Genomic DNA, 21,346 nt, shown 5'->3' with positions numbered 1-21,346 from the left:
CTGAGGATCTCAGTTCAAAGCCAGCCCGAAGAACAAAGTCCATGAGACTCTTATCTCCAATCATGCACCAGAAAATCCGAAGTGGCACTGTGGCTCAAGTGGTAGTGCACTAGCCTTGAGCTGAAGAGCTCAGAAATATCGCCCAGTCTCAGAATTTAAGCCCCATGACTGACAAAAAAAAAAAGTTCCTGAGTTCAAACCCCAGTATTACTCAAAACAAAGATTAAAAAATCTTAATTCAACATGAATTGGATAACTGGCAACACCTCACATTATTTCTTTTTCAAAAAGGCTTGTAGCTTAAAATCATTTGAATAGGGATATGAATTAAGTAGCATAGAGAAGCTAGGCTGCAAAAACAAATACGTACTTCATATCAAATACTGATTTCATTCCCCATAGTGCAGACAATGGCTGGCTCCACGTAGCAGATGTCAGCAGCAAGGATCCATCCTAAAAAGAGGAGACCAAAAGCGAGTAATTGTGTGTACGTACATGCAAGTATTAGTGCCTGTCACTAATATCTGAAAATCAAGCACAGTAGGCACAACTGTAATATCAGCACTTGGAAGCTATAACAGGAAGAACATGAATTAAAAGACAGTCTGGGCTACAGAGCAAGACTAGCTCACAAACTGCAGGAGTAAGAGCTACTCAGTGATAAACCACTAGTGAAGGATGCACAAGGCCTAGGCCCAAGCCCCGGTACTCAAAGAAAAAAACATTAAAATACAGGCTGGCATTGTGGCTTAACTATAGAGCACTTGCCTAGCAAGCCAAGGCCCCAAGTTCATACCCTATTACCACCAAATTGGTTAATTTAAAAAAATATGTACCGATTGTAAATACAGACTCCCTCCTTGAACACTTGTTTGTTAAACTTGTCATTTAAAATATGATGTAAAAATCAACGTTAATAAATTCTTTAAAAAAATATATATATATATGTACCAGGCTAGGCACAGATGGCTCAGGAGTCTAAGTTCTAGACTCTTTATCACTAAAAAGCAAAAGCAGAGAAGTAATTCAAACAGTTGAGCATCAGCCATGAGTAAAAAAATTGAACATGAGGTCCTAAGTCCAATACTGGAGTAAAAAAAAGAAGAGAACAGGAGTATGACCTAGTGGCAGGGTGCTCGCCAAGTATGCATAACGCCCTGGGTTCGATTCCTTAGTACTAAACACAGAAAAAGCCGGAAGTTGTGCTGTGGCTCAAGTGGTAGAGCACTAGCCTTGAGGAAAGTCCAAGTACAGTGCTCAGACCCTGAGTTCAAGCCCCAGGACTGGCAAAAAAAAAAAAAAAAAAAGAAGAAGAGGAGGAGGAAGAAAGAAAACTATATAGGCCAGGTGGTGGCTTGTAACTGTAATCTTAGCTCTATACAGAAGGTGGAGATCTGGGGATCATGGTTCAAGGCCAGCCCAGTCAGTAAAGTCCATGAGAGTCTTATCTCCAATTAAACACTACAAAGCCAGAAGTATTGGTAGAGCATTAGCCTTGCCCACAAAAGCTCAGGGACAATGCCCAGGCCCCAGGGCCAGCATACACCCCTTCCCCCACCACACACACATACCTCACCACTGTTACCTTAGAAAGAAAGTACAAACCTCCCTGGAATAAGAAATATTCAGAAAGGACTAGGATTTACATATATGAACCTACAGTGTTGTATGGAATAATTCAATTTGAGAGAACATTAACTCTTTCTAAACTGGAAAAGAAAAAGAAAAAGAAATAAAGAAAGACCACAACAGTTTGAAGGGGGAGGAAAAACACTTGGGAAGATGTCAAAGACAGTTTCTCTTAAAATTTGGCAATATTCTTCAGCTTCCCTCTGAAATGTGAGTCAAACTCACCTAAAGGGAAAGCCCCATAAAGGGTGAATCTCTTTACCCCAACACACCAGTCCATCTGAGGAAGACTGAGAACATCCAGAAAAGGAACCCTTACCCTAGAAGGCTCCAGATGTGTGATGGCCGAGTTGTGGCAGTTGTAGCTGGCCTCCTCCTGTCCGCTGAAAACATTATAGAGCTTCAGCTGCCCTGTGCAGGTCCCCAGCATCAGGAACCGCTCCCGCGCCGAGAACGCACAGCACGTGAAGCCACTCTCATCTTCGTTTGCTTCCCGGAATACTGAAATGGGACGAAATCTAAGCAAAAAAAAAAAAAATACCATCAGAGAGTGGATATGCAGGCTCACCTGAAAAAAACTGCTAGAAGGAAGAAAAGAACATGAACCATGAGGTTTCAAAAAGTGGGCTGTTAAAAAGGAAACGAAGAGGCTGGGAGTTTGGCTTAGTGGTAGAGTGCTTGCCTGGCACGCCTAAAGACCCAGGTTCGTTCCTCAGTACCACATTCATAGAAAAAAACAGAACTGGTGCTGTGGCTCAAGTGGTAGAGTGCTAGCCTTGAGAAAGCCCAAAGACAGTGCTCAGGCCTTGAGTTCAAGCCCCAGGACTGGCAAAAAAAAAAAGGAATGTGCAAATTTAGACAAGAAAAATGTCCATGTAGGGCCAGGAGTGTGACCTAGAGGTAGAGCGCTTCCCTAGCATGCACGAAGACCGGGGTTCGATTCCTCGGTACCTCACATACATGGAAAAGAGCCAGAAGTGGTGCTGAGGCTCAAGTGGCAGAGCTCTACCCTTGAGAAAGTCCAAGGACAGTGCTCAAGCCCTGAGCTCAAGCCCAGGACTGGCAAAAAAAAAAAAAAAAAAAAAATGTCCATGTGATCCTACAGCCTATACCTGAGACTTGCAAAAGAACACAATGGAAGGTAACCTGGACTAGCACAGCAAAACGTGACTGGACCATCACATCGGTACACTGCCAACAGTCACACAATGAACCCAGAGCAGGCAAAAGGCGGCACGCTTACACGCTTCGTGTATCACATAAAGTGACAGCTGTATTTCAAGCCAACGGATGGCTTTCTTATCATGCTCCCAAACACTGCCCCAACAGTTTGAGTGGAGGAGGCCTTCCAGTGTGCAGGGGATGTGGGCCCCTTCCTTACCTGCTGAAGATCAGGTGCCTGTCAAAGCAGCCACCATCTACCCCTCCGTATTTGGGAAACGATGCCCTGCGGTTTAGCCTTGAGGTAAAGTTTATTGGCGCTTGCCGCCTCTGTTTTGGCTCGGGACATTGGTGAGGAGTAAAAAGAGAGAAAGGTGGGCAGGTGGCAACGGGGTTCTTGCAGCGAGCGTGTTGCTCTCTAAGATATTCTGTGATGATACTGTCCAGCGTAGGTGGGGAAGGAAGGTGTCTATCCAACTGCTTTTTGATGGCTGGGCTTTGGCTGTAGGCGCCATGGTCCGACTTCTGCCGCAGCACTCGGATTTTCCTCCCATTGCAAGGTGACGGTCTCTCTCTGATAAAACTGATCCTACCGATCAAAGGCGAGTTGCCAGCGTAAGACGGGCCAGGCAGAGCGAGCGAACCCTGGGGGGGCCGTGGCTGAGGATGGGCAATGGGGGCAGAAGGAGCAGTGGCACCCACGGCGGCGTGACTACCCAGTCGAGTTGCAATGCCATTAGCAATGCGAGGGGTTCGGGGGAGAGAGACGGGAGATGCAGTGGCAGTTACTGGGGTGAAGGCAGAAGAATGGGAGGCTGCGGTCATGGGCAGGTCGGCCTCTTTCGTCAGCACAGTTGCCGTCTCTCCAAGCCCTTTAGAAATAAGATGGTTTCTTATCAAAAGAAGCAGCTCTTTCTCGGGGAAGGAGATTCGGGACTGGGCTACGACATCTGCTTTCTGTAGTCGTGCCAGGGACACATCCGTGCCAATGAGAAGTGGCTTTCCTGACACGCGCTCTATGAGTTCGGCAGCATACTTGCAGAACTTGACATGGTCGCTGCGCTTGTCCTGCAGCACTGGCTCCTTCATCAGCTGCTGGATCTGGCAGCTGCTGAAAAGGGGCAGCTTGCTGATGATCTGCCGCACCGTGCTGCTACGGGACAGGCCCACCAGGGCCTTGCAGGCCAGGGCCCTGATCTGGTCTGCGTCTGTGATGGGCATCTTGATGGACAGTAAGGACAGGAGCACCTTGATGCCGTTGTTAGACTGGACCACATTCCACATCTTAGCCAGGGTGTGCTCACTGCTCTTGGGGGTCTGAGGCAGCTTTCTCCGAGGAGTTCCAGAGATAAACTTGCCGATACTGGATATTCGGTTATCCGGGCCACACACACAATTGATGATAATCTGAAGTGCTGACTTCTGAATTTCAGCATCATGGATAAAGAACTCACCCTCAGCCACTCCCAATATAATGCTGATACCTAGGAAGGGGGGAAAAATTACAGTAGTACTCATAAAACTAAGGGCTAACTTGAGTGGTTGTGACAGTTTCAAATTTCTGAGTTGTATCTTTTGTTCTTTTCTAAAATTACAGAACATTTCTTAAGCGCAAAGCATAAATACAATGGGTTCTTCTACAATGCACCTTTGCGATGCAATACCTCATGTATAATAATGGGTCAGTCATGAAGACTCATTGCAATGTTTCATAGGTAAATGGAGCATATATAGTGAGAATGAATTAAAACCTTCTGCAGGAAAACCAAAAGCCCTCAAGCTTAGCTACCACCACGGCAGCTACATATGGAGGAAATTCATTACATATTAAGGAAATTTAAAACAATGGGCTTGGAATGTGGCGTAGTAGTAGAGCGCTTGCCTGGCATGCATGAAGCCCTGGGTTTGATTCCTCAGTACCACATACACAGAAAAAGCCAGAAGTGGTGCTGTGGCTCAAGTGGTAGGGTGCTAGCCTTGAGCAAAAAAAAAAAAAAAGAGGCTCAGGGATAGTGCCCAGGCCCTGAGTTCAGGCCCCACAACAAAACAAGTGCCTGAACCTTGGACTTACACCTCAGTATGGCACAGCACCTCCAGGCTTACCGCAGAAGCACCCTCCTAAGCCTACTCAGAATAAGGTACATTTTCTTTTCCTTTTTTTTCTCCTTGTGCCAATCCTGGGCACAGGAACCTGCTAGTCCCATAAACCTTATTTTTTAGTACAAGATTCCACAGGATAACGTTTTCACAAGTACACAAGTTACCATTATACCAAAAATGCTTTAACTGTTGGCAAGCCCTGAGTTGATTAGCAGGATTCCCTCCTGTGAAACTGCAAGGTGTTCTTAAAAGGAAACAGAAATGGAATCTTCCTCTACTACCTTCTGTCCTAATATGCCCAGGCCGGGTAAATAGCCAGCACAGCAAAGGAAAACAAATCCACATCCAATGATTAAAATGGTGAGCTGCTACTTACCTACAGTGGAGATGGTAGAACCAGCCTCATCTAACACATCCACTGATTCTGCCAACTGGAGCTGGATTTTCGGCACTACAGTGAGAATAGCCAGGACATCCAAAGCAAAGCGCACAGTGTCATTCCTGGGCAGGAAGAAAGAAAGAGTTAAAAGGAAATTATAAAATATTAATCGCTTAGAAAGAAAGATTCAATAGAATGGATCATTTGTGTGACTCTTGAGAGAACCTTCCTCACTGGTGTGGATAATAGTCTATATAGAAAGTAATCTGGAATATGAAACATGATTCTTCAAATATTCATAATCTTTGGGTCAGGAATTTCACCTACACCAATCTGTCTTAAGAAGATAATCAGCTGGGAGCTTGTGGCTCATGCCTGTAATCCTAGCTACTCAGGAGACTCAGAGCTGAGGATCATGATTCAAAGCCAGCCCGGGCGTAAAAGTCCATGGGACATTTATCTCAAGTTAATCATAGGAAAAGCAGGAAGTGGTGCTGTGGCTCAAGTGGTAGAGAGCTAGTCTTCAGCAAAAAGACCTCAGGGACTGCACCCAGGCCCAGAGTTCAAGCTCCAGGACTGATTTTAAAAAAACAAAGTATATATAGTTTCAAGCAGAAGCAAGATATTAAAAGTCAAAGTATGTGTGTGTGTGCACGCGCGTGCACACACACACACACAAAGAAAAATGTAAAAAAACTTTAATCTCAAGCACTTCTACAGCTAAAACATGTAAAATGTATAACTTCCGAAGAGTATCATGCTAGATCTTCCTCACTGTATAAAGTATACAATCACTAACACCGTATATAAGACCAAACACCCTGTAAATTAAAAGCCACATTTCCATGTTTAATTAGTTTCTCAGATTCAATAAAAGTTTGTTGACTGTATACCATGTACAAACCAAACCAACATCACTTTAAACAAAGCAAAAATCAGCATCATATTTAATTTGAATCTCGCTGGTCCCACCTTGCATAATAGGTCTTCCAATTGCAGGCAATAGAAATAAGCTGTAACAAGAGTTGTACACAAGAAAGTTTGAGGAAGACTTCAGCTGGTTCCCAGTAGAGTTGCGCTGGGCCATATTCTATCAAAAACTCCATCATTTCCACAATCTGCTCGTGAGTATACGAACAAGCCTAAGTGGAGAAAATAGAGATTGTTATTATAACACATAGGTATCACCTGACTTCTTAGGCATACCTCATTGTATCCACAGATTTTGGGGGTGGGTAGGTTATGTTTTTGACAGTGTCAGGGTTTAACAAACAAATAGGTTTAAAAAACAGCTTTCAAATTCCACAGTTCTTGAGTTAATCTTCTACCTACACTTCACAGCTTAAAAGGAGAAAGTAGCACCAAGAAATGGATGTCATCTTAATTTGTCATTTAAAAAAAAAAAAACACATGTAGATACTGTCAGGGGGCAGTGGCTCAAACCTATAATCCTAGCTACTCAGGAGACTGAGATCTGAGAGTTGCAGTTCAAAGCCAGCCAGGGCAGGAAAAGTCTTGAGACTCTTATCTCCAATAAACTACTCAGAAAAAGCCAAAAGTGGCACTCTTGGCTCAAGTGGTAGAGTGCTAGCCTGGAAAAAAATCTCAGGGACCCAGTACCTGACCCAGAGTTTATGCCCAGTCAAAAAGGACCAGTCAAAAAGAAAAAAGAGGGCCGGGAGTTTGAACTAGTGGTTAAAGTGCTTGCCTAGCATGCATGAAGACCAGGGTTCGATTCCTCGGTACCACATATAGAAAAAAGCTGGAAGTGGTGCTGAGGCTCAAGTGGTAGAGCTCTAGCCTTGAGAAAGTCCAAGGACAGTGCTCAGGCCCTGAGCTCAAGCCCAGGCCTGGCAAAAAAAAAAAAAAAAAGAAAGAAAAAAGAAAAAAAAAGAACCACAGGCACTAATTGTGGTTCCAAAATAATTAGAAGATTCCAAAATGATACAGAAGAAATTATAGATACTATAGACATACTCTATCCCAAAAGAAATTCTCAGGAGATTTAATATTCTTCAATTGTTCTACTCAACCCAGAGTCCTGTTGAGATTCCGAAGACAGGAATTTGAGCTTCAGGCTAGGAATGCTAGAGCATGTTAGCACACTGTCTCTTTGGCTGGGAGAGATGGAGGACAATGGAAGGGTTGACCCTGATGATCAAGATGCATTGTAGCCAGAAACAGTCAGTTGAATTGAAACTCCTTTGTACAACTACGTAGATACATTTTTTTTTCTGCTTTCATTGTTCCTTCTACTTTTTTTATTAAAGAATTTATTAATGTTGATTTTTACATCATATTTTTAAATGACAAGTTTAATAAACAAGTGTTCAAGGAGGGTAATTGTGTTTTTTAAAGCACCTACACCGGCTTACCTTGTACGGGGGCTGAGGGTGAACAAGAATACCACCCTCAGTCCTCTGAAGTGACTGCTTCACTTGTTCCAATTTAATGGCCAGATGAGCCTCGAAATACTTGCGCAAGGCCATGCAGGTATGTTTCCCGGTCTGGCGACTGGCAAAGATCTCATCATCACTCAGAAGTGCACCCTGATCTTCCAAATTTAGAATCTCCAAAGTACTGATCTATTGGTCAGAAAGGACGAGACAGGAGAAAATGGGGAAAGGAAAAGCGATACGAATAAACACCCCTGTGCTTAAAAGACTGGCAAGTTATTGACGTTTCCATACATATGCAACATGCTCAGAGTGGCCACATGAGGGCAGAATGTTAAAGGACATATATGGGGGGGGCAGGTGTGGTGTTAACAATCCCATTAATGTTAGCGCTTTGTAGGCAGAGGCAGGAGGACTGTGAGAGTTCGAGGCTAACTGGCCTGCATAACAAGTTCCCAACCAACCTGGGCTATCTACCGAGATCCTGTCTTAACATCATAAAACTATTGCTTTGGGGAAGATGAAGATTACCAGCAGAAATTCCTCTTACAAGATGACTATGTCAGTCAGTCCTTGGACCACATAAAGAACAAAGGAAGGGAACTGGGATATAGGTCAGTGATTAAAAACAAATCAAAACGAGCAAGAGAGAAATTTGTGAATTAAGGGAAAAAGAGAATTTTCCTGAGGAATGATAATAAAACTCCACTCACAGGCTTCCTCTCTTCCATTAGGTGATGCTAAAGAACAGCCCCATCAAGCAGGACCCCTACGTCTAGCAAGAGAAGCCCAAGAGAAAAGCTCACCAAGTTCACCAGACGACGAAGACCATCGTATCGGTCGAAGAGCTCCAAGACAGCCCGGAAGGAGAAGCAAATTGAGAAGAACATGGTGGCATGGCAGCACCCCGAGGCGTGGGAACATTCCATTAGCCACAGGGTATAGTTTACGACATCAGAGAGAACGTTGTGGGGATGCATGCACACCTGCACAAAAACAATTTTTTTACTTGGAAAAAAAAAAAAACAAAAATCTGGGCAAAGGAGTCCGAAGCCATGAAAATTTCACCAATATAGACCGGTATCTTTATAGATTATGATGATCATTCTCAGTTAAAGTTACAATTCCAATTTTACAACCTAATCATCCCAAAGCTGACAATATTTAAATCCAATCTATACTAGCTAGGTTCCTACAAATATTATCATTTAATGCTCCCACAGGATGTTATATTGGTACCAAATTCCCAATTAACAGATGAGAAAGAAACTCTTAAGTCTTTCCCACAGAAAGCAAAAGTCAAAAGTAACTGTGCCTACTGTCAGTCCAGAGCTTAGTATCCATTGTTTCACCGAATCAAGATGTTGCTTTGGGGCCAGGAGTTTGGCCTAGTGGTAGAGTGCTTGCCTAGGATGCATGAAGACCCGGGTTCAATTCCTCAGTATCACATACATAGAAAAAAAAGCCAGAAGTGGTGCTGAGGCTCAAGCGGTAGAGCTCTAGCTTTGAGAAAGTCCAAGGACAGTGCTCAGGCCCTGAGCTCAAGCCCAGGATGGGAAAAAAAAAAAAAAAAAAAAAAAGTTGCTTTGTACTCTTCCTCGGGTTGGTTTTGTAGTCTTTCCTATATTTCAGCCATAATTCACAGGTTAATTTACTTTTTGTTTTGTTTTTCTGTTTGTCAATCACAGGGTTTGAACTCTGGGCCTGGGCACTGTACCTGAGCTCTACCACTTGAGCCACAACGCCACTTCCAGTTTTCTGGTGACTCACTGGAGGTAAGAATTTCATGGACTTTCCTGCCCAGGCTGGCTTTGAACCACGATCCTCAGATGTCAGCCTCCTGAGTAGCTAGAATTACAGATGTGAGCCACTGGCGCTAATTTACTATTCTTAAAGAGTACCAATCTTGACATGATGCTGACCTCAAGAAGGAAAAAAAAAAAATGGTCTTTTGGGAAGGGGGAACAGAACTAGGGCTTATGATGTGAGCCACTTGGTTTGTTTTCCTCATAGCTGGTTATTCTACCACCTCAGGCCCACCTCCACTTCTGAATCTGGGCTAGTTAACTGGAGACAAAAAGACTTACTCTTTCCATTGCATCCTGGTTGTAGGACAGGTAATACAAACACATGGATACACCAGTGGCAGCCATAGAAGGACGAGGAATTTCCAGTAATTTCTGTACCCCACCATGGGCAACAAATTCTGTGGCAAATTTGTTATGGAGCAGGAGAGACGCTAGGTGCTAAAACAAAGACACGTTACCATAGAACAATCTGAAAGAAAAACTACAACATCTCTTCATTTTCTTTTTTGGTGCTGATTCTGGGGCTTAAACTCAGGTCCTCCAGTTCTTCCTTACTTGGCTTTCTTGGCTGACATTAGACCTCTGGAGCCATTTTTGCAAATAAACTCACAAACTTTTCCTGCTTGGCTTCTAACCTCTATCCTGCAGGTCTCAGGCTCCTATGTAGCTAGGATTACGGGCATGAAAATTAGCACTCAACTTAAAAATTAGCCTCTTTTTAAATGATCCTTAATATATCCTCAAATAAGAATTTTTTTGGGGGGGCCTGGGCACGGTCCCTGAGCTCTTCAGCTCAAGGATACCACCCTACCCCTTGAGCCACAGCACCACTTCCTGTTTCCTGGTGGTTAACTGGAGTTAAAAGTCTCATGGACTTTCGTGCTGGGCTGGTTTTGAACCGTGATCCTCAGATCTCAGCCTCCTGAGTAGCTAGGATTACAGGTATGAGCCACCATAGGAATCTTGAACAAAGCATCAAAACTAGTAATTTTTGTCTTTTACTTTTTGTTAATTTCCTATTCAATTGCCACTAGTCTCTCTAGGTGGATTTGATCTCCTACCTAATTTTATTTGTTTTTTGTTTGTTTAGGTCATAGGGCTTGAACTCAGGTCCTGCCTCTGAGCTCTTTCACTCAAAGTTAGCAATCTACCACTCTGAGCCACAGCATTACACCTGGTTTTCTGGTGGTTAATTGCAGATAAGAGTCTCTTGGACTTTCCTGCCCTGGTTGGCTTCGAGCCATGATCTCTGCCTCCTGAGTCTCCAGGTGGTAGCCAAGGTACCCAGTGTGCCTCCATAATTTTTAGGACAAGGGTGCACAATATTAGCTGAGACTGCTTTATGACTTTAAGCCTAGGCTAACATAGTCAGGCCCTGAGGAAGCTAGAGCTCCCCCTCCTGTTTCCAGTAACAGGACACAGACCACACAGATTTAGTTACAAGATTTTATATCTTGCCAAGGTCAATAGCGAAAACCACAGACATAGTCTTTATTAGTTTTCTCAACACCTAGGCTGATCCTTCTTAATGATTTATATCCCTCCCCTCTTCATCCTATTCATTAGACAACTTCTACCATGCTTCCATTCAATCTTGCCCTCAATACATTATCACTTCTGACACGTGACTGCTTTTCTCATAATGTCACTCCTATCTATGGTGGTATAATTCACTCCTCTGCCACACTGGTAGGTGGGAAGAGATTAACTTATTCTAGTGGCTTACCACCACCTATAATCCAGCTCATCTCATTCCTACTGAAAAAAGTTCCACTTTTTGTTCCTGGAATTATATCTAAATGAGATCCAATTCCTCCTCAATATTCTTGTTTAACTCATTTTATTTCTACAGCTTCCGTGTATGCTCCTTCTATACTACCGGAATCATTCCTTTTCAACAAAATGATACGGTGAGCTTTCTATCGTTTTGTTCTATAAGAAGGATCTCATTTGAGATTGTTTTCTTGTTCATTCATATTGTTTTCTTTGATCTCTCTAAGACTTTGCATGTAAACAGCTGAGTGATGACACACATTGTAATTTCCCACATAAAAATCTACAGCTACCTTCCACTGAATCCTATTCAAGATGACAGTGTATTTGCAAACAAAACCTTCAGACCACTATAGGCAATTCAAACTATTAGTTCACATGTTAATGCATGTGCGCACACGCACATGTGTGCACACACATACACACACACACACACACACACCACCAGTGTGGCTGGTCACTGTAACTACCTTATCGAACCTCACAAGTACAAAACACTTCTATTAATACAATGCCCAGCAACCTAATTTTAAAAGAACTTTACCTTGAGGGCCTCAAATGTAAGCAGGACATCATTAGTCTGTTTCAGATCAATATAAAACATCATCAACTCTCGTGATCCAAGTTGCATAAATATGGGAAGTAACTGAAATGAGAAACAAAGTCTTGCATTTGGTTTTGTTTTTTACACATTCCCCATTACACTTCATGAAGAGATCAACAAAACGAGGTACCTGGCCCCCCATGAATGGTAAACATATGAACAGACTTCGTTCAAACAGGCTCTTTCAGAAATGACCTACATAAGTCCTTACCAGAGGGCCGGGAATGTGGCTTAGTGGTGGGGTGCTTGCCTAGCATGTATAAAGCCTTGAGTTATATTCCTCAGTACCACATAAACAGGAAAAGACAGAAGTGGTGCTATGGCTCAAGTGGTACAGTACGAGACGAGCAAAAGAAGCTCAGGGACAGTGCTGCGGCCCTGAGTTCAAGCCCCAACACTGACAAAAATAAATACATAAGTAAAGTAAATTCTTACCAGTCTGGGATGAAGATTTTTCTGGATTAGACTTAAGAATGTATCAGTGAATAAGTACAACCATAAAATGCCTCACAAATAAATACTCCCACAAGATGAATGGTATGTTTCCCGGTAAACTTACCTCCTGATACTCTCCTAGAGGGGTCAAATATTGGAGGATGAGCCGCTGCTCAATAGCAGGAGTCATGGGGTACAGGGTATAATTGGTGCCAATCACCCAGGGGGACATTTCTGACCAGCTGCTGTTAGATAGCTCAACAAACACACGATCTGGTTCAGAAGATGAGAAACCCAATTTCTGCTTGGCTTTCCTAAAGCTCTCTCTGTCACCCTGTTTTGTCGATTTGTTTTTCTTCAGTCCTCCTTCCTCAGGCTTGGCTGCTGAGTTCACTCGACTGCTGGTCTTGTGGCTTGATTCAAGGTGAAAGGAGATCTCCATATCTCCAGAGGCTTCCTCATGTTCTCCATCCACGGCATCTACTGCCATGTCACCGTAGTCCATATCAACAGCTTCCTCATCGAGGGGCAGCAGGGGTTCTGAGAAGAGCTTCCGCGGGCTAGGACGCTTGTTCTCCTGCCGCAGAGCTACTTCCTGAAGCTGGAGCTCCCTCAATCTCCGAAGCACTATCGCCACCTATCAACACACCGTGGAGTGAAAGGAGTGGGTCTCTTTGGGCATCTTACACGATTCTTAATATATTTTTTTTTCCTTGGTTTGGGATTTTTGAGATAAACCCAGGCTAGTTTTGAACTCTTAATCCTGCCAGGTGCTAGGATTACAGCTGTGTGTCTCAGCTTATTAAGTAATTCTCATTTCTGCTTTAGAAGAACTGGATGCTCACAAATTTAACCTAGTATCTGATATTTGTATTGAGCAGATGACTATGTTGAGTCAATTCCGATAACTAGATAGAAATCTTCTTTCAGCCGACACAGTGGCTCACACCAGTAATTCTAGCTACTGAGAGGCTGAGATCTGAGGATTCAAAGCCAGCCTAGGCACTAAAGAATATGAGACTCTTATCTCAATTAATCACTAGAAAACGGGAAGTGGAGCTGTGGCTCCAGAGGTAGGGCATTAGCCTTGAGATGAAGAGCTCAGGGACCATGCCCAAGCCCAGAGACTAAGCCCCAGACTGTCCAAAAAAACCCCATGGCCAATCTTTTGGATCAAGGTAGGCTGAGCCATTACATCTAAAGAGGTAAAAACTAAAGGCCAGGAGCATAGCCTTAGTGGTAGAGTGCATGCACCTAGCATGCACAAAGACCAGGGTTCAATTCCTCAGTACCGTACACATAGAAAAGCCAAAAGTGGTGCTGTGGCTCAAGTGGCAGAGCTCTAACCTTGAGCAAAAAGTGTCCAAGGACAGTGTCCAGACCCTGAGTTCAAGCCTCAGAACTGGCAAAAAAATAAAAAATAAAAAAGGACTTGTGGAACCAGGGCCTGGGCCTGGGCGTTGTCCTGAGCAATTCTGCTCAAGACTACCACCCTACCCCTTGAGCCACAACACCACGAAAAGGGCTAATTTTTTAAAATTTATTTTTGGTGCTGTTCCAGAGCATGAACAGAACCTTATGCTCTCACTTGGATCTTTTCTTTTAGTTTCTTTTCTTTTTCTTTTTTTTTTTTTGGGGGGGGGGGAGGGTGGGATGGGTCAATTGTGAGGCTTGAATTCAGGGCTTAGCACTGTCCCTAACCTTTTTTGCTCAAGTAAGCACTCTTCCACTTTGAACCATAGCTCCACTTCCAGTTTTTAGGTGGTTAATTAGAAGTAAGAGTTGCATAGCCAGGTACTGGTGGCTCACACCTAATATCCTCCTAAATACTCAGGAGACTGACGCCTGAGGATCGAAGTTCAAAGGGAGCCCAGGCAAAAAGTCCCTATGAGACTCTATCTCCAATGAACTACTCAAAAGCCAGAAGTGGCACTTGAGTCACAGGGACAATGACTAAGCCCTGAGTTCAAGCTACACAACTGACCAAAAAGAAAAGCCATGATCCTTGACTACAAAAAAGTTATTTTCCATAAATGTTGATATTATACTTATGCTCCAGCACAAGGTAATAATAAATAAGATCTACCTAGCTACATTCAGACAGCAGTTAGCAACTCTGAGCACCTTCTTCGTAAGAAATAAGCAATCTTAAATAGTCCTTACCAGCTGGGAGTTTTCATCCCTGTAGTTGGCAGCAATGTCTTGATTTTCCATAGCACCTCCTAACAGTCCAGTAGAGTATGTCCTCAATGGTTGATCAGCTTCTCGGGCCCATTTGAAAAGATTCTCAACAATTCCTTCCTGTAGTAAAGGAGACTGTACAATTTAGAAAGTGCCCACTTTCATAACTAAAAATGTAAGTCAAGATTTCTGTCTCATAACAAAAGTAAATATTCTCAATGCTGTTTATAAGAATTAAAAATGTATGGCTGGGAATTTGGCCTAGTGGTAGAGTGCTTGCCTAGCATGCATGAAGACCTGGGTTCGATTCCTCGGTACCACATACATAGGAAAAAAAGCCAGAAGTGGTGCTGAGGCTCAAGTGGTAGAGCTCCAGCCTTGAGCAAGTCCAAGGACAGTGCTCACGTCCTGAGTTCAAGGCCCAGGACTGGGAGAAAAAAAGAAAAGAAAGAAAACAAAAGAAACACAACTATCACTTTTGTGTTTAACTAAGTACCTTTTCTTGAAAGACAACAGCAGTTTCCAGCCCCGGCATGATGTCCAACAGTAGTCTGCAAGCTGCGGTGTTTAAAGGGGGCTCTCGGCTTGTCATCACATATGCATTCACCAGCTAGAAAGAACAGGGGGTCCAAGGGGGAGGAAGAGAAAGGAGAAAGAAAGTGTGGAAGAAAGGTGATCAATATATGATCTATGCATGTATAGAAATACCACAATAAATCCCATTCACTTGTATAAACAATCTGGGCTAATTATGACTTTCCTATTTTTAAAAAAAAGTTCTATTTGTATGAAATTCAACCTAGTCAAACTAAAGAAATGTAAAAAAAAAAAAAGAGAAAATACTAAGATTAGATTCATTACTTTCTTTTTCAGATTTGTTGGATTATTTTTTGTTTTTTAAAGCCATGTACATCAGAAATTTTACTAGAAATCCTAGGGCTTTCACAGTCACTAAACGCTGAACTTTTTATATTTGCCACTATTATAATTATTAGAAAAAAATTATTTGTAGAAGATAATTTGAATAATCTTTTTTAAAAATTTTATTGTCAGGGTGATTTATAAAGGGATTATATTCATAAGGTAGCAAGTACATCACTTCTCAAACATTGTTACCCCTGCTCTTGTTTTTCTCCCACTTTTTCTCCCCCTGGTTTTGTTTGTGAAATTTGACGGGTGGGCTTGCTTATTGTTTTGTGTTGTTGTTTTTTTTTCTTGAGGAAGAATATACATAGCCCAGGCTGGCCTTGAACTCTCTATCTTCCAGCTACAGCCTCTAAAATGCTGGGATTACAGGCATCCACATCATTTTCCTTTTTTTTTTTTTTCCGTCAGTCCTGGGGGCTTGAGCTCAGGACCTAAGCACTGTCCTTGGGTTTTTCCAAGGCTAGAGCTCTATCACTTGAACCACAGCACCACTTGTGGCTTTTTTTCTGTGTATGTGGTATCAAGGAATCAAACCCAGGTATTTGTGCACGCTCGGCAAATCTCTTACTACTAGGCCAAACTCCGGGCCCCTTCATCATTTTCTTAAAAAATACGAAAGAAGTTCTCAGCTACAGAGCTTGACAACTGTTGATAAAACCTTTAATTATAGTTAATGATCTTGCTTAGCCAAGATGATATAGTTTCTCCTGTAGCTTTAAAAATGCCAAAATCTTACCTCCAATTGTCAACCAAAAAAAAGCCAAACTAGGGCTAGAAATGTAGCCTAGCGGTAGAGTGCTTGCCTAACACGCATAAAGCCCTGAGTTCAATTCCTTAGTACCACATACACAGAAAAATCTCCAGAAGCGGTAGAGTGCTAGCCTTAAGCAAAAGAAGGTCAGGGACAGTGTTCAGGCCCTAATTTCAAGCACAGGATCAGTGCACATGTGCACCTGTGCACGCTCGCATGCACGCACGCGCGCACACACACACACACACACACACACAGTGCGTAAGAATAAATACAATATAGACGTCAAAAATAATACCTAAACTTATCAGGCTCTCATTAAGGGCATTACATGTTAACTTCATTTAAGGCTTAGGATACCACTTCCATTACAGATTAGCAAAATGAGACTTAAGAGAAAATAAGGCAGGAAAAGACTTAAGCCATTTGTCCAAAGAACAAACTATCTGTGAACAGTACAGCTGAATTTGAACCCATAACCTGAACCCCAAAGCCCATTCATCTCCAAACAAAACTACTAATAGCCACAATTTGCTAACTATCACTAACTTCAGGAATTGCAAGAGAAGTATCTATATATTTATTTCCTCATTTACTCCTCACATCAGCTCTGAGTTAGAGAAAGGACCTTCCTATCCACCCATAAGTCCCAGGAACACATCACCGTTTAAGTACAGAATCAAATAATATACATCAATCACCCTCATTTTCCTACTCAAGAATCCCAAAGAACTCCTACATTTCCTAACTCAAAATCATCTTGCCCAAGAATGTACATATTCCTTATTCTTAATTACACATCACAACTAGCTCACGCTTCCACTGAACCAATACCAAATAATGTGAGTAGAATCTACCTACTCTACTCCCAACTTTGCCAAGCTGCTAGGTATAAGCAAACTATACAAGCATACAAACAAACCACAGAATCTGCTGATGATAATCACTGGAGAAAAGTAAGAGGCAAACCTACTGCATTCATGAAATCATCGTTCTTGAAGAGTATTCTCAGCAAGTGGCCCAGCATACACTCTGGATCAGCTCGACCTACCAAAAGAAGAGGGGAAAGAACAAATGAAAGAAAGAGTAAGTCATCCCAATCACGCATCTCAGGCCTTGATTTGCATCTGAGTTGTTACTAATAAAACGTCAGCAAAAGGAAAAGGAAATAGGATTCCTGTGATGAATTAGATTTAATCAAAAAACAAAAAAATTATTTTAAAATTAAAAGTGACCCTATTAAGAACTGGAAACACTGCACTCTACATTTTCCACTTCCCAGGATACTACCTATACAACAATGCTGAATTAAATCATGGTAAAGTAGGTCTCAACCAACATTACCAAGAGTGTAAGGTACATCCACAAAGGAATCAAAAAGGAGCCTAAGAGAAAGAAAAACCCCTAAATTTACAACTGCTGAAAGGCAGGAAGATTGTTCTTTTCACAGGTGGCCAGGGAAGATGGGCTCCAGGTTAACCTCTCCAACTACAATAACAGCAGGAGCAGCAACAATGCAGCCTTAAACATATAAGGACAGGCAGCAGAGAATTCCCCTAAGCAATCAACAATCCTAAAGATTAAGGACCCCTGGCCACCTGAACTTTCTAGCTCCTAGGGAAAAGAGGCAAAGGTCCTAGGTACCACTCAGTGTACAGTCTAAGGTAAAACAATTAGCTCATGACTGGAAGAATGGATGGCTTACTTTTAAAACTGATACTATCAATTTTTATTTCATTTTCTTTTGGAGCATTAGAATCATAGACTTCATCAAAGGATACAATAGAGTCTGAAGGCAAGAGGTGAGCTGATGATACAAAAATTTTACCAAACTATAAGAAAAAAAATACACAGAATGCTATCAGAAAGTACAAACAGCCTACAAACCTAGCTACCTGGGAGGCTAAAATCTGTGAACTGAGGTTCAAAGCCAGCCATAGAAGGAAAGCCTGTGAGATTCTTTATCTCCTATTAATCGCCAAAGAGCTAGAAGTGAAAGTACATCTCAAGTGGTAGAGTGCTAGCCCTAAGCTTTTTAAAAAAGCTCAGGCCCCTGAGTTCAAGCCCCAGAACCAGTGGGAACAAAATCGAGGATTGCCTGTGCAACATAAGGCCCTGTCTCAAAAAAAGAAAGAGCTAGAGGTATGGCTCAACTGGTAAATTAATTGACTAAGTAAGTATGCAGCCATGGGAGTTCAATCTCCACTGTTGTGTGAAGTAGAAAGAAAAGGAACTAAACTTAAAGAGAATATATCTTACCAGGATGTCGATCATCAAATGGGTCTGGATCTCCTTTACGATATTCTTCAGTTTCTTTTTCAATCAACTCAGACATCCTACCAAAAAAAAAAAAAAGGAATCAAGTCTGAAAAGAGTACAAAAAAAAAGCACACCAACACCTACCATCTGTCAGTTAAATAGTAAAACTTTTAAAATAAAACAAAAAGTTAAAGCCATGGTACCAAAACAAATGAGAGAGACAGAGAGAAAAAGAGAAAGAAAGAGAGAGTATATGTATGCATGGGCACTGGTAATTCACACTGTACTTCTAGTCAGGAGGTTGAGATCTGAGGATTGAGGTTCCAAGCCAGTCCAGGCAGAAAAATCCCTGAACCTCTAATTAAGCTACAGAAAACTGGAAGTGTTGCTATGGGTCAAAGTGGTAGAGGGCTAGCATTGATCACAAAGAGCTCAGTGATACTGCCCAACCTGGAGTTCAAGGTCCAGGACTGAAAAAAAAAAGGGGGGGCTATATTTAGGGTGCATATTAACTGGCATAGGGGAAGAGGAAGTCATCTGAAGGTGCTATTCAAGTTCTGTAACTTGAGCAAGGGGGTTGGGGAAAGACGGTTGTTTTGGTTTGAATTTTGTTGTTTTTGTTTGTTTGTTTGTTTGTTTGTTATTTTGAGCCAGTACTGGGGCTCTTTCACTCATGGATGGCACTCTACAACTTGAACTACACTTCCACTTCCAGCTTTTTGCTGGTTAATGGGCAAAATAAGTCTGACAGATTTTTGCTCAGTCTAGCTTCAAACCACAATCCCTAGATCTCAACATCCCGAATTGCTAGGATTTTAAGCATAAGCCACCTGCACCTGGTACCTGGTTTAAGTGGTTTAGAGGTGGGGAGGTGGGGAGGTGGGTATGTGGGTACGTGGGTGCCTGCCTGCTTTCGTGCTTGTGTGCTCATATGCGAGTACTGGGGTACAAAAGAGTACAAGTCAGGGCTTGGACTAAGATGGTATTCTACCTCTTGAGCCATGCCTGCTTTTTCCTGGGTAGGTGAAGAAAAGTTTTATGGAATATTCTGCCAAGACTAGCTTTAAACTACAATCCTCAAATTCTAATCTTCTGGAAAACAAGTATTACAAGCCTAAGTCACTGGTGTCCAACTTTGAGTGATGGTTTTAAAAGAAATGAACCTTTAATTGAACAAAGTACTTTATAGTATATTAATTATATCTCAAAACTGAAAAAGCTTAGCCTAGTGATAGACTTCTAATTCCTACACTCTGGCAGCTGAGGCAGTAGGACTTTGAGCTCAGGGCCAGCCTGGACTCTACAGTAAACCAACTTTTTTTTTTTAATCCTTTTATTTTTTTTTTGCCAGTCCTGGGGATGGAACTCAGGGCCTGATCACTGACTGGCCTTGGGCTTTCTCAAATCTAGAGCTCTACCACTTGAGCCATAGCACCACTTCTAGCCTTTTCTATGTATGTGGTACCCAGGAATTGAATCCAGGTCTTTGTGCATGCTAGTTAAGCATTCTACCATTAAGCCAAATTTCCGGCCCCAAAAATCTTTTTTTTTTTTTTTTTTTTTTTGCCGGTCCCGGGGCTCGAATTCAGGGGCTAGGCACTGTCCCTGAGCTTCTTTTGCTCAAGGTTAGCACCCTATCACTTCTGGCTCTTTCTGTTTATAAGATAGAGGATTAGAACCCAGGGCTTCATGCATGCTAGGCAAGCACTCTACCTCTAAGCTGCATTCCCAGCCCCAAACCCTTTACTTTAGTGTGGCCCAATTTCTCACTGACACAGAAACATTATCCCTTTATACCTTTCTATGAAAACTTTACAGTTACTTTTCACGTAGCTCTGCAGACTAACAATAAAGCTCTCAATAATGCTTGTAATGAAAGTGAGAAAAATGGATCCAAAGAAAACAAACATATGAATGTATAAAGAAACTCATTCAACTTCTGGTTTCATAACCTCTATCATACTGCCTGATTAAGCACTTCATTACACACTATTTTGTAATACTTTGCATTGTTTCTTATCTCTTAGGTTCAGTTGCTTCCTAGGTGGTTATCTCCCTGAGAACAACGGCCCCTTGCTTTGTGCTGCTGAACACTAGCAAAGTGAAAAGTTGAAGATCAAATATTGATATTGAAAGCAAAATAACCTTGAAAATGAAAGTCAGGACATTTAGCAAAATGTAGAGAAATTCACAGCAAATATTATTTCCTATTAATGATCCTTCCTTCAGCTATATAAGCAATGCATGTTCACTGCACAATATCCAGAATTTTTAAGTCTTCTGACTTTCCTCAGCATCAATATCTTATATTAATAGGCCTTTTAGTGGGGTTTTTTCAGTTAATATTTAACGCGTCAACAAATTAAAATCCAGTTTTCATCAGCATTAATAATCCAATTCCTAAAATCAAAAAAACAAAACCCTGTTAAGCTATCAGATTCTACCAGATTCACATCCACATTCCTACTCAGGAGGCTGAGAACTGAGGATTGCAGTTCAAATCCAGTCCAAGCAGCAAAGTCCATGAGAGACTTATCTCCAATTAACCACCAAATTTAAAAAAAAAAGCCAGAAGTGGAGCTGTGGCTCAAGTGATAAGAGTGCTTTTACTAACCATGAGGGAAAAAAAAGCTAAGTGACAGTGCCCGTGCCTTGTTCAAGCCCAAGGAATCGTACACACACACTCTGTCTCACCCACATCAAAAAAAAGGGGGGGGAGGGAAATGGGGACAAAAACATGAGAAGGGGTATAAACGTGTGTGAAGTAATGCTCCTTCTATCTGGAGACTAGAACTGTAATCCCTCTATTAATTATAATTTAAAAATAAATAAAAATAATTAATTAATTTAAAAAAATACCTGTCCTAACACAAGTTCCCCATTTATCAAGAGAAATGGGAACAAAGCATTTAGTCCTGTTAAACTTTACTAAGACTATAGTCT

The 21,346-nt window shown here is 42.0% G+C and overlaps 1 protein-coding gene across 7 annotated transcripts in view; it reads right to left on the bottom strand.

The window, feature by feature from the left end:
• Dcaf1 (DDB1 and CUL4 associated factor 1) overlaps positions 1 to 21,346 on the bottom strand; it is a 48,037-nt gene that overhangs the window by 17,585 nt on the left and 9,106 nt on the right. For 5 of the 7 annotated variants that reach the window (XM_090323444.1, XM_090323445.1, XM_090323441.1 and 2 more), the window contains exons 3-16: positions 18,404 to 18,480; positions 17,118 to 17,191; positions 14,963 to 15,076; positions 14,449 to 14,586; positions 12,410 to 12,922; positions 11,791 to 11,892; positions 9,753 to 9,911; positions 8,472 to 8,651; positions 7,645 to 7,854; positions 6,242 to 6,411; positions 5,267 to 5,391; positions 3,011 to 4,274; positions 1,949 to 2,147; positions 371 to 453 (exon numbers count right to left, since the gene is read on the bottom strand). In XM_090323444.1, coding sequence (XP_090179570.1) covers positions 371 to 453; positions 1,949 to 2,147; positions 3,011 to 4,274; positions 5,267 to 5,391; positions 6,242 to 6,411; positions 7,645 to 7,854; positions 8,472 to 8,651; positions 9,753 to 9,911; positions 11,791 to 11,892; positions 12,410 to 12,922; positions 14,449 to 14,586; positions 14,963 to 15,076; positions 17,118 to 17,191; positions 18,404 to 18,480 — 3,408 coding nt within the window. Of the gene's footprint in view, positions 1 to 370; positions 454 to 1,948; positions 2,148 to 3,010; positions 4,275 to 5,266; positions 5,392 to 6,241; positions 6,412 to 7,644; positions 7,855 to 8,471; positions 8,652 to 9,752; positions 9,912 to 11,790; positions 11,893 to 12,409; positions 12,923 to 14,448; positions 14,587 to 14,962; positions 15,096 to 17,117; positions 17,192 to 18,403; positions 18,481 to 21,346 lie in introns of those variants that run through there. The other 2 variants (XM_090323446.1, XM_090323448.1) reach the window with 2 other exon arrangements.

This window comes from Megascapheus bottae, chromosome 32 (assembly GCF_031878675.1).
Source record: "Megascapheus bottae isolate mThoBot1 chromosome 32, mThoBot2.hap1, whole genome shotgun sequence".
NCBI lineage: Eukaryota > Metazoa > Chordata > Mammalia > Rodentia > Geomyidae > Megascapheus > Megascapheus bottae.
This window is presented reverse-complemented; position numbering and strand designations above follow the sequence as displayed.